Here is a 17,984-nt window from a genome sequence, read left to right as displayed (position 1 = left end):
GATGTGACAGGCTGCCTCCTCGTGTACCGGAGGGGACACGTGATGCAAGGCTTCTATCCTCCCTACAACCGACCAGTGGGGGGCATAGTCGAGCAACGTTCAAGACAGGGGAGGGGAGAATTGGAAACTCAAAAATTGGGATGGGAGAAAAATAGAAAAATAAGGAGAAAAAGTGGATAAAAAAAATATAAACTTCCTCAATCTTAAAGGGGACATGCATTATAAATCCCTTTTTTCTGTGTTTAGCATGGTTTTATAGTAATACAGGTTAGTATCAATGGGTTTGTGTCTCTAATTACCATATTGACTCATCAGTCTAGTCTCGAGTTCACAAGATCCTCCCTCACTCAACTAAACTGTTCTGATTTGACGGTTTCTGTGACGTCGACATAGCATTGATTTGCATAACTAACTCTATGGTTGACAGCGACAGCAAACAGAGCAGGCAGATAGTGTAACCCGACACTTCCTCAGAGCGAGGCAGACAACGAGCGAGCGAGTGAGAGAGAGAGGGAGAGAGAGGGAGAGAGGGGAGCTTCTGTCGGGGAAACAAAAACCGTGCACGAGGAAGCAGCAGTAGCACATACTCATTTACACACAACCTGGACCTCGCGCGGGGACTCATTTACACAATGCTTATGGGCGGAGCCAGGCCAACACAGCCTGAAATCCAAAGTGAGAAAAATGTGGCTTTTGAGTACTTGATTAGAAATATAAAACAATGAATTTTTTTTAATAAAAGCTTACAGATGTCTTCAATAGACTCTCAGGAATTGTGTAAAGTTGCCCAAATAGTGCTAGGAATAGCAATGCATGTCCCCTTTAATGACGGTAATACAGAGGTTATTGTGTTTGGGCATCTGGACTGTTTAAAAAACTCTGCTGGTGTTTTAGGGCCCCTCGATGCCAAAAAACTATCTTTTATTAAAGCCTCAAGGTGTCACTTTTGATAGTGATTTTAAATTTGACAGACAAATTGGGTCGGTAGTCAAAGGCTCCTTTTTTCAGTTGAGGCTTTTGACCAAAGTGAAGCCCTACCTCTCTCCCAATGACCTGGAGAGGGTATCCATGCCTTCATATCATCTAGGCTGATTTACTGTAATGCCCTGTATGTGGGTCTAGACCAGCTCTTCCTGCGACGCCTGCAGCTAGTGCAGAACGCTGCTGCATGCCTCTTGACCGGCACAAAGAAGCGTGAACTCATCAAACCAGTGCTGGCTTCCCTGCACTGGCTCCCTGTTCGCTTCAGGATTGATTTAAAAATTGCGATGTTTGTGTTTAAGGCTTTAAATCATCTGGCCCCTCAGTACCTAGCTGAACTTCTCCATGCTTGCACCCCAGCTAGAGCACTGAGGTCATCAAACAACCTACTTTTAGATGTCCCAAGGTCTAGGCTAAAAACAAGAGGTGACCAAGCTTTTGTGGTGGCTGCCCCTAAACTGTGGAACAGTCTTCCACTACAAATGAGGTCTGCTCAGACCCTAGAGAATTTTAAGGCTCAGCTAAAGACTCACCTATTTTCTTTGGCGTTTTGAGGCTTGGTAAGCCATACATCCCTGGTCGTGTAGTGATTGTTTTAATGTATTGCAGCTTTTGATTTTGTATATACTGTATTTTGTATTCTTTTTTGTATTTCTCTGTTTTTATATTGTATTTTTAGTATGTCTCTGTTTTTATATTGTAAAGCATGTTGCTGCAACTTTGGTTTTAAATGTGCTATATAAATAAAGTTGACCTTGACCTTGACTGAGCCTGTACCTGGTAAGGGTTAGGGCTAGACTGTAAGGATCTGTCTCTGCTTATTGTCTCTTGACAGTAGAGAGATTTTTTAGGTCCAAATAGCATTGCATACTTTTGGTGTTTTGGTTTCATTGTGCCAATGTTCCAAATAAGATGTTTGACTCTGTTTGATGATTTGATTGATTGTAACATTTCTTTTGGAAGCAGTACTGGTCTGGGACTGGTTTGTTGCAATGATTGGCTGATTCATATGTCTAAGCACCAGTTATCTCTCTCTCTTTCTTTTTCTCTCTTTCTTTTTTTCTCTCTCTCTCACTCTCTTCTCTCTCTCCCCCCCCCCCTCTCTCTCTCTCTCTCTCTCTCTCTCTCCCTATCTCTCTCTCTCTCTCTCTCCCTATCTATCTATCTCTCTCTCTCCCTCTCTCTCTCCTCTCTCTCTCTCTCTCTCTCTCTCCCTCTCTCTCTCTCTCTCTCTCTCTCCCTCTCTATCTCCCTCTCTCTCTCTCTCCCTCTTTCTCTCTCTCTCTCCTCCCTCTCCCTCTCTCTCTCTCTCTCTCTCTCTCTCTCTCTCTCTCTCTCTCTCTCTCTCTCTCTCTCTCTCTCTCTCTCTCTCTCTCTCTCTCTCTCTCTCTCTCTCTCTCTCTCTCTCTCTCTCTCTCTCTCTCTCTCCCTATCTATCTCTCTCTCTCCCTCTCTCTCTCTCTCTCTCTCTCTCTCTCTCTCTCTCTCTCTCTCTCTCTCTCTCTCTCTCTCTCTCTCTCTCCCTCTCCCTATCTATCTCTCTCCCTCTCTCTCTCTCTCTCTCTCTCTCTCTCTCTCTTTCTCTCTCTCTCTCTCTCTCTCTCTCTCTCTCTCTCTCCCTCTCTATCTCCCTCTCTCTCTCTCTCCCTCTTTCTCTCTCTCTCTCCCTCTCCCTCTCTATCTCTCTCTCTCTCTCTCCCTCTCTCTCTCTCTCTCTCTCTCTCTCTCTCTCTCTATCTCTCTCCCTCTCTCTCTCTCTCTCTCTCTCTCCCTCTCTATCTCCCTCTCTCTCTCTCTCCCTCTTTCTCTCTCTCTCTCTCCCTCTCTCTCTCTCTCTCTCTCTCTCTCAGGAGGAAAAGAAGCTTCTCCCGGCTGTGGAGCTCCAGTTTAGCTACATCAGCACGGAGCGGAGGAGGAGGCGCTACGTCATGTTGGATGACGACCCGCAGCAAGCGCTGCAGGTACACACACGCAAAAATTCGATTTGGATTAGATTCAAATGTATTGTCATCATACAGCAAAATGAGCAAATGTGACAGTAAAGTGCAATAGTAATATACAATGTACAAGTGATTCAACTCTTATACTGGAGTCTTATTATTTAATTTACAAGGAGCAGATAAAAGGTCTAGAGTTAATTTAAAGTGTGATATTTGCATTTGGAATCTGTTGCTGTCGACTCTCAATATGAGGTCCAAAGAGCTGTCACTATCGGTGAAGCAAGCCATCATTAGGCTAACATTTAAACAAACCCATAAGAGAGTTAGCAAAACATTAGGTGTGGCCAAATCAACTATTTGGCACTTAAAAAGAAATAATGCACTGGTGAGCTCACAACACCAAAACAACACTTCACAGCAGTTGGCCAGATCAAGAATTTTCTAGACCAGATCATGCCAAAAAACATCTATAAAAGCCTGTACAGTTCTGGAACAACGTCCTATGGACAGATGAGACAAAGATCAACGTGTACCTGAATGATGGGAAGAGAAGAGTATGGAAAGGAACTGCTCATGATCCAAAGAACACCACCTCATCAGTGAAGCATGGTGGTGGTAGTTTTATGGTGTGGGCATGTATGGATGCCAAGCCACTGCTTCCCTTGTGTTTATTTGCATACCGCCCCAACAGGTCCACGGAGGACGCCATAGCCCATGTGCTGCACACAGCAGCATCACACCTGGACAAGAGGCAGGGGAACTATGTGAGAATGCTATTCATCGACTACAGCTCGGCATTCAATACCATAGTCCCCTCCATACTCATAGCCAAGCTCAGGGACCTGGGCTTGAACTATGACCTCTGCCAGTGGGTCTTGGACTTCCTGACTGGCAGACCCCAGGTGGTGAGAGCAGGCAACTGCACCTCCTCATCCATCACCCTCAACATAGGGGCCCCCCAGGGCTGTGTTCTGAGTCCCCTCCTCTACTCCCTGTACACACACGACTGTGTGGCTCAGCGGAGTAGCAATACAATCATCAAATTTGCTGACGACACAGTGGTGGTGGGCCTGATCTCTGCCAACGACGAGAGGGCCTACCTGGAAGAGGTCAAGGTCCTGGCGGGATGGTGCCAGGAAAACAGCCTCTCCCTGAACGTCAGCAAAACAAAGGAGATGATTGTGGACTTCAGGAGGTCGGGGGTCAAGGACTACAGCCCCCTCAGCATCGACGGGGCACCGGTTGAGAGAGTCAACAGCTTTAAGTACCTCGGAGCCTACATATCCGAGGACTTGACATGGACCACACACATTGACCGTGTTGTGAAGAAGGCACGACAACGCCTCTACTTCCTCAGGCGCCTAAGGAAGTTCCAAGTCAGTCAGAAGATCCTTAAGAACTTCTACTCATGTACAATAGAGAGCATCTTGACCGGCAACATCACCTCCTGGTTTGGGAATAGCACTGCACAAGACCGAAGCAGACTACAAAGAGTGACACGTTCAGCCGAACGCACAATTGGAGGGGGGCTCCCCACCCTCCAGAACATTTACAACAAGCGTTGCAAGGGCAAGGCTAAGAGAATCATTAAAGACTCCAGTCACCCGAACAACTGCCTCTTTGAACTGCTGCGGTCAGGCAAGCGATACCGGAGTCTCAAGGCGAGCACAGAAAGACTCAGAAGAAGCTTCTATCCCCAGGCCATCAGGCTGCTAAACGAACAATGAACACTACACAACAACAACCACCAAACGCACATAGCACACACATCCACACGCACACACTCACTTTAAACAAACACACTGTAGCACCCACTCCACACACTTTATAGCACACACCCACTTTAAACAAACACACTGTAGCACCCACTCCCCACACTTTATATTTATTAATGAAGGATTGCACTACAACTCGTACACCTTACTGTAAATTGTACCTAAATTGTACCTCATCCCATTTCTGCTTTGCACTATATAGTACTGTACATTAGTACACTGCATAGTATTGTATATTATATGGTAACTCAGAACATTGTACATATGTCTATACCGAACACTGTGACCACATTTTCTTCTTCTAAATTACATGCTATACTATGTTATTTGATACTATCTTGTCTAGCACAGTCTCTGGAGCGTAACAGTAAGAAGCATTTTGTATGAAAGTATTCTGTACTTCTGTATGACAACTATTAAAGAAACTTGAACTTGAAACTTGAAACTTTATTGATGATGTGACTGCTGACAAAAGTAGCAGGATGAATTCTGAAGTGTTCCGTGCAATATTATTATCTGCTCATAGTCGGCCAAATGCTTCAAAACTCATTGGACGGCGCTTCACAGTGCAGATGGACAATGACACAAAACATACTGCGAAAGCAACCAAAGAGTTTTTTAAGGCAAAGAAGTGGAATGTTATGCAATAGCCAAATCTGAATCCAATTGAGCATGCAGTTCACTTGTTCAAGACAAAACGGAAGGGAAAATGCCCCAAGAACAAGCAGGAACTGAAGAGAGGAACTGCAGAGCATCACCAGGGACAAAACCCAGTGTCTGGTGAAGTCTATGAGTTCCAGACTTCAGGCTTAACAGTATTAAAATCCAAGTATTAAAAGTGACTATTTTATTTATGGATTGTTAGTTTGGACAAACCATGGACTTTTGGTCCCTTTTAAAAAGGGGGGTAGAAACTGTTGTAATTCCTACACTGTTCACCTGATTTTGATGTAAATATCCTCAAATTAAAGCTGAAAGTCTGCACTCAAAGTCCACTGTGATGGTGTACAGAGCCAATATTTAGAAAATTCTGTCGATGTCCAAATATTTATGGACCTAACTCTATAACTCCTATTGAGAGAATATACCGAACAAAGCCTTTCTAACGGCTTACTAACTCCTAGTGAGAGCAGCTACTTCACACACTGACTGACCCCGAAGCAGCATCCAATCCAATTTCTCTTAGCAAGAAATGGAAAAGTTGCATCATAGGTGATGATATGATCACGGAGTAGAATGCGTCACAGCTCTTAACCCCTCGCACGAACCGTGCCAACCCCAGAGCCAGCCACACCCAGTGACTCCGATACACACGGAGCGAGTCTGGTCTCGCCTCGCCTCAGCCCACCAATCCCCCCCCCCCCTTCTAACTATCCCTAACGTCTTGTCATCTATTTCCTACTCGATGCCCAGGAGCCATCGGGAAATGTTCTGTCCCATGTTTACTGGTTTGGAATATCGCTCTTGTCACATCAGATCACTACATCTTTTTGCCGCACCGTACTACAAGCTTCGGTTATGTGATATTATGTAATGTGAATGAAAAACCTCATGTGTGATTTAAAAAAAATAAAAAAATCTAAATAAAGAGCAACAATGTCTAGGGCTATCCAAGGACAAGCCGAGTTGAGCAAAACAGATGTTCCCCAAACCAGTGTGTGCGTGTGAGTGAGTGCGCTTGCTATACTGCATGTGCAGAGGTTTTGGGAATTACGGATTACATGTAATGGGATTACTGTAATGCAATGTAACAATGCAATCCATTACAGCTAAGGAAAAAAAGATTAAAAAGTCATCTGTAAAAGTAATCCTTTAAAAAAATATATATACAAAAACTGGTGTTAATGGGACGCTAAGAATGTATTTAATATGTTGGAAGGTAAAAAAATAAAAATCATGGTGAGATTATGGATGCAAACGTAATTGTATGTAATGAGGGAGGGTGGTTCCCTAGGCGTGGGAAAATGAATGGGTTATTAAACTAGCTTCATCTGTGGTTCACACGAGGATTTTGAATTTCGAAGCGGCAGTTTAAAAAAATTAAATAAAAATAAAGGGAAAAATCACAAACTATCTCAGCGTTCCAGGTTCCCCCAACATCACCAGTTTAGTGTTAGCAGTGTGGCTCTTAGAAATAGGCTAGTTAGCCAAACATATACTCCTCCTGTAAAATGTCACTTTACCTCTTACCCTGAATGCACTGTTAACACTTTGAGTGCCACTCACGAGATTTCTCGGGTTTTTTTATAGGTGGTTGCATGCCACTCACGAGATTTCTCGGATTTTTTTTTTTTTTTTTGTGATCTGAAAAATTATTGCATCACCCGAGCCTACCCGAGTATAGCCGAGGGGCGCCGGCGATCACTGTGGAAAAAAGCGCCCCCTGTCGTCTCCCAGATGACATAAGTGATTTTGGAATGGACTCAATGAAAATGAATGGGGAAAAAAATCCGGTACTCCACATTTTCCAGTTCACTGATCCAGCCGGGGTTACCAGAGTTCATTCTGGAGCCTCAGAGCCCCGCGGATCATGGAGTTCTACTGTATCGCGTTGGATCCATACACGTATCGATTTTTTCGAATGGTGATCAGGAATTGGAATATACCAGTTGGATACCATCTGATGTCAGGTAAGGACTCTATGTTATCAGTGGTAGGATAATCAGAGTAAGTTTGATGAAGTTATAAGCTGTTTTGTGAAATGTCTTCTTTCGGTTTCACTGTAAAACTCTGTGAGGAAATCAACGGAGCGATTATCAGTGCGCGGCCGCAATGTGCTTGCGTGCACGTATAATATTGATCATCTAGCGTTTATTTGAAAACGATTCATAAAAAGGCAGACGAATATCAACGTTGTGGAATATTCCACTAAAAGACGATTTTCATAGAATGCTCCAGAATGAGCTGTTTTTTATATCAAAACGGGGGCTTTTCTAACTGCTCTGAAACGGAAACGACGCGATAAAAAAACAATCTGCCTTCACAGCACTGACTGGAAAATAGTATTTGATAATGCGATGGGCAGATTAGACACATAGCCATAATTTAAAACATAGATTAGGCGATATTAACGTTAACATTGGCGCCGATGGTGGCATTCAAGCGGTAAAATGGAAAACCAGGCGTGGCGCTCAAAGTGTTAAAGGAACACGCCAACATTATTTACATTTACATTTAGTCATTTAGCTGACGCTTTTTTCCAAAGCGACTTACAAGTTCTGTACGGCAGAAGGAAGGGCACAACTCTATCAGCTGAGTAACAATGTTCATCAAAGTGTTGAGCATGTCAACATCCGGGTTCTATCACTTATTCCCAAAAGAAACTAAAGAAATATGAATGAAAGAATGGACAGTAATACTGTCTATTCTTTGGATCTCCTTGTTCTTAAGAAGTATAGACCCATTTAAATTTTTAGAGAAAGTGTTTTCCAAGTGCCAATTTATTTTATGAATGATAACAGAGGGAGGGAGAGAGGGAGAGAGATGGAGGGAGAGAGAGAGATGGAGGGAGTGAGAGAGAGAGGGAGAGATTGTCTTTGTCTTTGAGAAATTCCATTTACCAAAAAGCCATGGGCTATGCTTTCCAGCAATTCAGTATTACCTTTTTAAAAAATCATTCAAAACTTAAGTCAAAATGTCCAGGGTTTCCTTGGCAACCTCTACAATGCTAGCTGAGCGAGACAGAATCCCTAGCTCTAGAAACGGGATTATGGGAACATATAAAGCTATCTGGCTGCAAACTAGCCTAGTTTAGCACAAATGAATAGCCTAGCTTAAGATTCCGGAAAAGGCAAGGCTAGGCTAGTGATCCCTATATCCGCTTCCATTCATTTGTCCTAAGCTGTTCATCGGAAAATAAGAAGAATCAGAGCTTTGTGTTGTCGTTGTTGGTTCTGAGGTCTACTTGAAACAAAGGCTAATCATGAATGAATGAATGAATGAAAACTTTATTTAACAGATTGCAGAATGGGTACAATACAGTACGGCTCAATACATACAATTGTTAAGGGGATGCAGACCTGAGAAAGACGTTTGTCTTGTTTCCATCAGGGTCCCCCATTTTCATTTCATATAGACATTTATGACATACACAACATACATGACATTTATGGCATAGGGACATATAGGTATTTAGTACTGATACATTTGTGACATAAGCGGTATTCAAATATACAGTACTGTTACCCCTAGATCCTGACAGAGTATATACATATGATGGGGAGGGGACTGTACATTAGGAGGGGGTGGGTGGGTGGGAGGCAAATATACATACGGCGGGGAGGGAATATATACATGCGGTGGGGAGGAGACTGTCTATTAGGAGGTGGTGGGGGTTTTGGGCATTTACGGTGGCCAGTTTCGAATTGCAGCCTCCCGTAGGTGCTCTTTAAGAGCGGTTTTGAATGTGGGCAGGGATTCACATTCCTTTACAGCTTTGGGTAGGGCGTTCCACATTGTTGTGGCATAATTGCGAAACGTGTTTAGTCCCTTGTTTGAGCCGAATCTGGGTTTAACATGATTTGTTGAGCTTCCTCTGGTGTAGTGGTTGTGGTATTCACTGACCTTTGGGAAGTATTTTGACATGTACATGGGCACCCCGGTCGTATAGTGTATCTTGAAGACCAGGCCCATTGCAAGTTGCTGTACTCTGTCGTCTACTCTAAGCCATCCTAGGTTGTCAAAGTGGGCAACCCATCCAGTGAGGTGGGTTCTGGGGTTCAGGTCAAGTAGTAGTTTGACCAGTTTGTTTTGTGATGTTTGTAATTTTGTTTCAAGCGCCTTTGAGGTGCTTTGGTACCATGAGGTGCACGCATAGTCATAGTACCCTTGAATGAGTGCTCCTGCCAGAGTCTTCAGGGTATTCTTGTTTACCAGAGAGGAGATCCGGCTTGTAACCATTGAATGTAACCATTAAAAGTTCAAGTTAAAATGACATTGAATCTGAATTAATAGAAACAATTTATTGTTTTGCCTCCACGGATGCACCAATAGCACTTTTTCCCAGCTAATACCGATCCGATCCATCACTATTAGTGAACAGTACAGTGAACGTTAACTGTTAGTTATGGGTCATCAGACCGAGATCAAGTCACTTTGCTTTGTTTTCCTTCATGTTATACATGGCTTTTGGTAAGTAACCATCTCAATCCTGCATGTGCCGACGTGTAAGCTAGGACACATTCTACTTCCACTTTCTCAGCAGTTAGGTATTTTTGAAACACGCACTACACAAACACATGCACACACACACACACACACACACACACACACACACACACACACACACACACACATACAGCTTGAGTGAAAGGTAAGTAACCCCAGTAATAACTCCTGGAAGAGGCCCCTCCATGCCACGGCCGCTCATGTTTGCTGTCGTCCGGTTCCTAGGCGCTGACTGACGTGTTGTCGCGCGCGGCTGAGGAAAACAAGCGGCGCACCTCCGACCTTTGCCTCGACGTTTGCCGCGTGCACCTACAGTGCCTTCGCTGCAGGTCAGAGTTCACCGCGCGGGGAGAGGAGCGTGAAGAGGAGGAGGAGGAGGGAGGGAGTGGTGGGAAAGCCTGGAGGAGTAGAGGTACGGCACCGCCGGAAGGGGTGGTCCGGCTGGACGGGGAAGAAGAGGAGGAGGAGGAGAAGCGCAGAGAGGATGGCAAAGGTGAGCGAGGACAGATGTGGAAAACATTAACGGAATACGCCCCATTATTATCCCAAAACTACACACTTTCTCAAGTTGACATTTAATTTGTCACAGTTCATTTGGTTTGAGGAGATATCGACTCAAACAGTTGAAATGTGTGATGTCATTATGATGTCACATATTCCAGGAAGTATTAAATGCAGCTCAGTGAAATTGTGAAAATTAAATCATATATACTATATATATATATATTATATATTAGACCTAAAGGAACACGCCAACATTATGGGAAATGCGTAATACCTTCTTCTGCAGAGTCAGACAAGATACCAATTCCCTCTCTGTGCGTTCAGTAGAAAACGATCTGGCTGCCAGCTAGCCTAGTTTAGCACAAATTAATGGAAGTGGATACGGACCACTAGTCTATCTGAAAACTCTGGGAGAGGTGTTTTTGGCCAACAGCTAGGCTAGCTGGTCCATATCCACTGCCATTCATTTGTGCTAAGCTAGGCTAGCTTGCAGCCGGATAGCTTTCTACTGAACGCACAGAGAGGAAATTGGTATCTATCTTCTTGTCTGACTCTGGAGGAGACGTTAATCACATTACCCTTAATGTTGGTGTGTTCTTTTAAGTTGGGGATTAACACTTCCATGACACGTTCCAACTCTTTTAACACAAAAACTCTCAAACCAATTGAACCAATATCACAAAACGATCAAAATGATTTTCTATATGAATATTTTAGGCCATCGGCTTACGTATGAGAATGATGAACATTATTTATGACGTTAAATAATCCAATTGCTGTTCATCTCATTGAACTGCTTGGTTATACCGAGTGTTCATTTTCAAATAATAATCAACGGGTTTGTAATTACGACAGTGTGTTGTACCTGTTGTTTTCATTTAATTTGCTTGAAGTGAATGGTTGCTTCCATGTCCTACCACCCCATTGTGTCACACTCTGCCAATATGGCGACCACTGAATAAAGTGAGCTGCCCTTGGCGATCTTGCCTTTCTCCCTTGACATGACAAAGAGGCAAATCCACCCACAGACTTATTCACAGCACTGACTCTTAAAGCCCTTTGGCCTTATCAGATCTTGGCACATCTCGTAATCAGCCATGCTAAACCTCCGATGGGCTTAAGCCAAAGCACAGGACTTGACATGTTGCTCGACACAAGGTCAGCTTGTAGACCTTTTCAGTGGAAATCCAAGTTTATTTCCTGTCAGCTATTGATATTAGCAGACACCGCGAGAGGAAATAAACACATCGCTTGTTTGGGTGGATGTGTAATGTTATAGGAAAGATTCCATGAATCTGTAAACACGGATTATGTGTCGCTAGCTGCACATACAATATAGCCTTTAATCAAATTGTGCTGTTGTGTTCTCGGTCATTGTGAGTTAGCCTCGATACCACAGTGCGACGCCGACACGGATTCCAGTGAAAGGGGGGAGTCGAGAAACGAGGCATGTGGCGAGGTTTTCCACTCACGCCAGTTAAAGTTGTTAGTTCATTGGATAGATTTAGGGCATTGACTTGAACATTATGCTCATTCTGCCTGGTATTCAGTTTGTATTCACACCTACTGATTGAATGCCTTAAAGCCTTTAGTGCCAGAATAGCACCAAACGGAGTTACTCAGGGCTCGCTCTATAACCATGTGTCACTCTCCTCACTTTGCACCAAAACAACAGTCAAGTTTGTTCAAGTTTCTTTATTATTTGTCACGTATAAAAATACATGTACTTTACGGTGAAATGCTTGCTTCTGTATGAGCCTCTGAGAGTGTGCTTCATACAGTAAAAAAGTAAGTGAAAAAGTAAGTAAAAGAGGAATATACAATACAATATACAATCTAGAGTACAACCTAAGTACAATCTAAGTACAATGAGTAAAAATGCAGACAACGAGGTAAAAAAAATTTAAGGTAAGGTGCAAATGCAAATGAGGTATGAATGTAGTCCAAATCTCTTTAATAAATATAATGTAGTGTTAAAGTGTCTAAAGTGAGTGTTAAGGTGAGTGTTTGTTTAAAGTGAGTGCTAAGGTGAGTGTTTGTTTAAAGCCATGAGACTCCGGTAGCGCTTGCCTGACCGCAGCAGTTCAAAAAGGCAGTTGTTTGGGTGACTAGAGTCTTTGATTATCCTCTTAGCCTTGGCCCTGCAACGCTTGTTATAAATGTACTGGAGTGTGGGAAGCCCACCTCCAATTGTGCGTTCGGCTGAACTGGCCACTCTCTGTAGTCTGCTGCGGTCTTGTGCAGTGCTATTCCCAAACCAGGAGGTGATGTTACCAGTCAGGATGCTCTCTATTGTGCATGAGTAGAAGTTCTTAAGGATCTTCTGACTCACTTTGAACGTCCTTAGGTGCCTAAGGAAGTAGAGGCGCTACCGTGCCTTCTTTATTACACTGTCAATGTGTGTGGTCCATGTCAAGTCCTCGGATATGTGGACTCCGAGGTACTTAAAACTGTTCACTCTCTCGACCGGTGCCCCGTGAGTCCCTGTCCCCCGAGCCCCCGACCTCCTAAAGTCCACAATCATCTCTTCAGGCCAACCACAACTGTGTCGTCAGCAAACTTGATGATTGTGTTGCTGTTTTGCTGTGCCACACAGGCATGTGTGTACAGCGAGTAGAGGAGGGGGCTCAGAACACAGTCAGTCTCTGCATCGCCACGTCAACAGAGGTGATTCGTTGACGGGGGCTGTTGACTGTTAACAATGAGTGAATGGTGCTTTTAGATGCCATGCCGTAAACGTTCAGAATAGGCCCTCGGCCCTCTGGCAGATCCCACTTGTCCCTGTTGTGGAGAAGGAGCTGTGTTCACAGCTGCGTTGACCCATGCCAACATCTGAGTTTTCAAAGAGGCCTAAATGAAGCGTCCCCCAGAGGTTATCTGCTGTGTTTTACAGCTCGTTCCACACGCCTACCGACCCCTATAATCAGCAGGAGACGGATAAGCAGCCCTTTGCTCTAGCGGGCAACCCCCCCCCCCCCCCCCCCCCCCCCCAGAGCTTCATCCAAACCTGATATTAAGACCTGCTCAGACACGCTCTGGGACAGCACTGGCTTTGTTCAACAGATGTTTTTGAGGCTTTTTTTGGGCGGGTGGGGGGTCTGAGCTCTTTTTGTTTGTCTGGTGTATTTAGTCTGCCGCACTTATCAAAACGCAGGCAGCTCATCCCCTTTCATCCACACGTGTCTGAAACGAAGGATCCAATTACTAATGTTTTTGAAGGATAATGTAGCTGGCGGCTATGAATCGGGTCGGATTTTGTGGGTTCAGATGGAGATTATAAAAGAGCAAAAGAAAAAGAAAAACGGTGTCTTCTTACAATCACGTTCACTTGTTTGATCCTGCTGACATTTCTGCACCTATGAAATTGTCCCTCAAGTAGTTCATATCGAATGGTCATTGTAGCATAATGTACTCGACATGCACGAGCATAACTTACAAAATATTGAATGGTCATAGCACCGATACAGTATTAGAAAAAACAACTCATCGAATGCAGATTAGAAATGTTTTACATTAGATGAGATGTTTTCTCACAATTCTCTACCTGTATGTTTTGTTGATTTGTTTATCTTTCGCTGACTCACTCGTTTGTTCATGTGTGTAGGGAGTAACACGGTCTGCCCGGACTGTGGCAGCGACCACGTGGTCCAGCTGGCTGGCCAGCCCGCTCCCTCCACCAGCACGCCCGTCCACCGGCCCCCGGCACACGACTCCAGCGGCTCGCCCTCCAGCCGTGACCCTGCCAATAGGCCCCGGAGCGGCGGCCACAGCGGCAACGAGGTCTCTGAAATAGTTTCGCTCTTCTTTTTTTTACTGCAGATCGTAAAAAGGCAGGACACACAGTCCTGCTATTGTTCAGGCAGCGTCATTCTCTGTCTTGTCTGTTTAGATGTTTTCTCTCTCTCTCTTCAAACCTGTACCCTGTTTTCATTGCTGGTACCGATTCTCAGTGCCAAACCTTTAAGTGCCGGTGTCAGCCGATACTAAATCCCAACACGACCCGTTACTTTTAGCGAACAGTGTTAGACTTGGTCCATTAGTATGGGCAAAAAATTATTGAAGTAGAATCCATTTACTCCATAGAGTTTTATCAAATCAAAAGTGTCTTTGCTTTCTGCCATGTCACACATGACTCTTGGTATCAGTATTGGGGAGATTCTCCCAGTATCGGTATCCGTGCATTCCTACCTAAAACCAGCACATCTGAATCTCATCCACCACCTACCCTGCTCTACAACAGGAGCACCACCCGGACGGGGCATCGCCTACGGGGGCGAGCCGAAGCGGTAGCCCCGCGCTGGGGTCCAGCACCGCCACGGAGGACCCCACCGTGTCGTCCTTCCACACCGCGCAGGGAAACTCCTTCTACAGCGGGGAAGGTGAGGGCAACACCTGGGCCAACCGGTGCGTCTCCCAGCCGGTCAGCTTCTACAGCACCGACGGCCAGAGTAGAGAGGAGCTGGCCGGGAGTTACCACTACGCCGGCGCTGCGGAGCTGACGCCGCCCGGGGACCATGGCCTGGTCCAAGCCCAGCACGCAGAAAGAGCCAGCCCTGGAGGTGAGTGTCTTCCCAGCGAAGCTCATGACTATGATTATTTATACTCGTGAAGGCACTGAGGTTTCCCTCATTTACCGTGACGACGGGTTACATACAGAAAGAATACAGACAATCTTGCCTTGTTTGTTTTGACATGTTTTTCTGTTTCTTTCTTTGTTTGTCTGTTGGTTGTTTATTTATACTTCAGGAGTACTTTCTTTTTTTTAAGCTACGCGACTCACTGTGAAGCACTTTGGTTGACAAGTGTCATGTTTAAATGTGCTATACAAATAAATTTGATTGATTGATTGATTGATTGAGACATCAACTAGACAACTAATACAGTGGTTCGAGATCAATGTTTCAATCTTCGACAATTTCCGAGTAAATTTGGGGGACCTTAAGAACTAGCCGTGTCACTAGAATGGGTCACATAGGTTCTACTATTCCATTCCAACAATGTTGTGATATAAGGAGGTAGCTTTCTGGAGTTAGTTGCTCCTCTCGGCTAGAGAGGCCCAACCAACCTTATCATAAAGGATGCAACATCTATCATATCTATCACCAGTAATGAATCCGAGGGCAGAGTGATAGTCCAGGGGTCTAAGCGTTGAAGCCGCAGCAGGCCTATAAACTACATCAACCACAGTCCAACATGATTAACGATGTGTGAGGGCTACTGTACACCCTTCATCAAGTCTGTGTTTAAGTTAACCTGTCAACAGCTCAAGCTTTTCTTCTTGTCCTTAGAGCAGAGAGGCTCTTCCAGCCTATTTGTTTCTCCCTTTATAAGTGGAATGTGAATGACGTGCTTATCTCTTCTATCCCACCCACGTAAAAAAGATTGCTTCTGAGTACGCAGCAGAGGGAGCGGTTCTACTGTATGGCACAGTACGATACCGGAAGATTCCATGAGATTTGATCGATTCGGTCGCTGCGGTTCGCATGACTTAAGGGGAACGTCAATGGAAAACAGACTCTCACTGGCATCATTCAGGATAAATTGTCTTGAGTCAGCTGCATTGTGTCTCTTAAAGATAGATCCAGACTTTGATTGAAAGCGATGGCCGACGGGAAGCAGTCGTCTCTTGCGGAAACTGTGTGGCAGAGAATTCCCCCCGAAGAGAGCTCGTCCATCTCCGAGACAGTATCCCATTTCCTCCTCCCCCCCTCTCCTTTCAGCCTGAGGATAAACCACATAGTGTAAGAGCGCTGCAAGACGGATCTCAGTCCCTATTGGAAGTGATGGGATGAGGACGGAATGCCTGCAGCTCCACAGAGGGAGCAACGGCAGGATCGGGAAGCTTGGAGCGTAATGATAGCGTTCCCTGTCACTTCACTTCACTTCTCTTTTATTATGGTAGCAATGCCAATGCCGTGTAATCTCTACTTTACCAACTGCAGGCAAAAACCCTGGCACGAAGTCAGACTTTCTCCCATGGCGCACAAGACTGCCACTGTGGGCTATGCATGGCAAATTGTGGTCCATCACTCACTCACTCATTCACTCACTCGTGGACGTTACACGAGGGACATTTATTGAAACGCATGCGCAGATCATGTACATACTTCTAGTAGGGGTGGGAATCACCAAGTATTATATCCATACTTGGTGTCACTTTATCGGTATATAATATTGGCACGCTAGATATCGCAATGTATTGCTGTATTGATTTTCTTTCCCCCACCCCTAACTTCTAGTGACTTTCTCCTGCGCTATAGTGTGGAGAGAGGTCTGGCTACGCCACACTAAGCAACGCCTTTCTCTGCATCTCCCTGAATCATCCCTGAACGGCATCATCATTGCAAGATATTAAAAGAACACGCCAACATTTTGGGACATTAGCTTACCGTCTTCTCCAGAGAGAGACAAGAAGATGGATACCAGTTTCCTCTCTGTGCGTTCAGTAGAAAGCTATCTGGCTATCACGTTAGCCTAGCTTAGCACAATGAATGGAAGCGAACAGTGCCGCTTCCATTCATTGTGCTAAGCTAGGCTAACATGCAGCCAGATTACTACTGAACGCACAGAAAGGAAACTGGTATCTATCTTCTTGTCTCTCTCTGGAGAAGACGGTAAGCTAATGTCCCAAAATGTTGGCATGTTCTTTTAACAACAGATAAGCTGCCCCCATCTAAAAAGCAGGTTGGGATGTGCATGGATCCCAGGGGAGCATGTCTATGTTCCCCGGGTCCTATGTTCCCCGGTAGCGATAGATAGTCGGTTATGCTTAGAGTTTATCTTTAGAGCAGGGCGATAGACCACCAGCCCTGATTCCAAACTCTAACCTTAACCAACTTCGAAAGAGTCGCCAAGCTTAACCAGTTCGAAACAAGGCGGACATTAATAAAATGTTCAATCAATCAATCAATCGGGGAACATAGAATCCGGGGAACATAGAACCTGGGGAACATAGAGCCCGGGGAACATAGGGATGACCCCGATCCGAGCGTTGCCAGAGGCAGCTTCACTTCACCACAGTTTAGCTCTTCAACTTTTCCTTTTGTTATTTGTGTGCGTCAGTGATCAAGGTGAGAATCTACTCATGTTTCTTAAACTGTAGAGCAAGTTTATTTCCTGTTAACATGCAAACCTTTGTGTATTTCTCAGTCTGTGTTTGTAAAATGTATTGATGAGCCAAGGTGCTAGTTTACATTCCGTCATTTACATTAAAGGAACACGCCAACTTTTTGGGAAATTAGCTTATTAGACAAGCCTGGAGTTAGACAAGCAGATACATACCCTTTTCTTCTCTGTGCATGCATTAGGCTTAAGAACAGCCACACTGTTAGCCTAGCTTAGCGTCATTCACTGGAAGTAGGTGTGCCAGTGTAGACTAGTCCCCAACAGTCACCAAATACACTCCAAATACAACTACAACACTTTCCTGTAAACCTGTGTATTTACCACGTGGAGAAATAAATAAAAATAATTAGACATTTTCATTTTCTAAGCAGATATATACCTTTTAGAAAAACTGGGCTTTTGAGGTGATTAAATCAATGCGCCCAGGCAGCAGTGGTTTGGCAAAAAAAATATTCCGAGTACGGTATTTATCTGCTTAGAAAACAAAAATGTA

At 44.6% G+C, this 17,984-nt stretch overlaps 1 protein-coding gene across 1 annotated transcript in view; it reads left to right on the top strand.

Moving 5' to 3' along the window:
- stk11ip (serine/threonine kinase 11 interacting protein) overlaps positions 1-17,984 on the top strand; it is a 145,408-nt gene that overhangs the window by 71,991 nt on the left and 55,433 nt on the right. Inside the window, exons 16-19 of the mRNA XM_084316217.1 lie at positions 2,832-2,942; positions 10,088-10,355; positions 13,971-14,146; positions 14,607-14,925. Of these exons, the coding sequence (XP_084172343.1) occupies positions 2,832-2,942; positions 10,088-10,355; positions 13,971-14,146; positions 14,607-14,925 (874 nt within the window). The remainder of the gene's footprint in view (positions 1-2,831; positions 2,943-10,087; positions 10,356-13,970; positions 14,147-14,606; positions 14,926-17,984) is intronic.

Source organism: Notolepis coatsorum (assembly GCF_963971535.1).
Source record: "Notolepis coatsorum genome assembly, chromosome: 1".
In the NCBI taxonomy this organism is placed as follows: Eukaryota; Metazoa; Chordata; class Actinopteri; order Aulopiformes; family Paralepididae; genus Notolepis; species Notolepis coatsorum.
The sequence above is the reverse complement of the archived record's forward strand: the minus strand, read 5'-3'. Positions and strand labels throughout refer to the sequence as shown.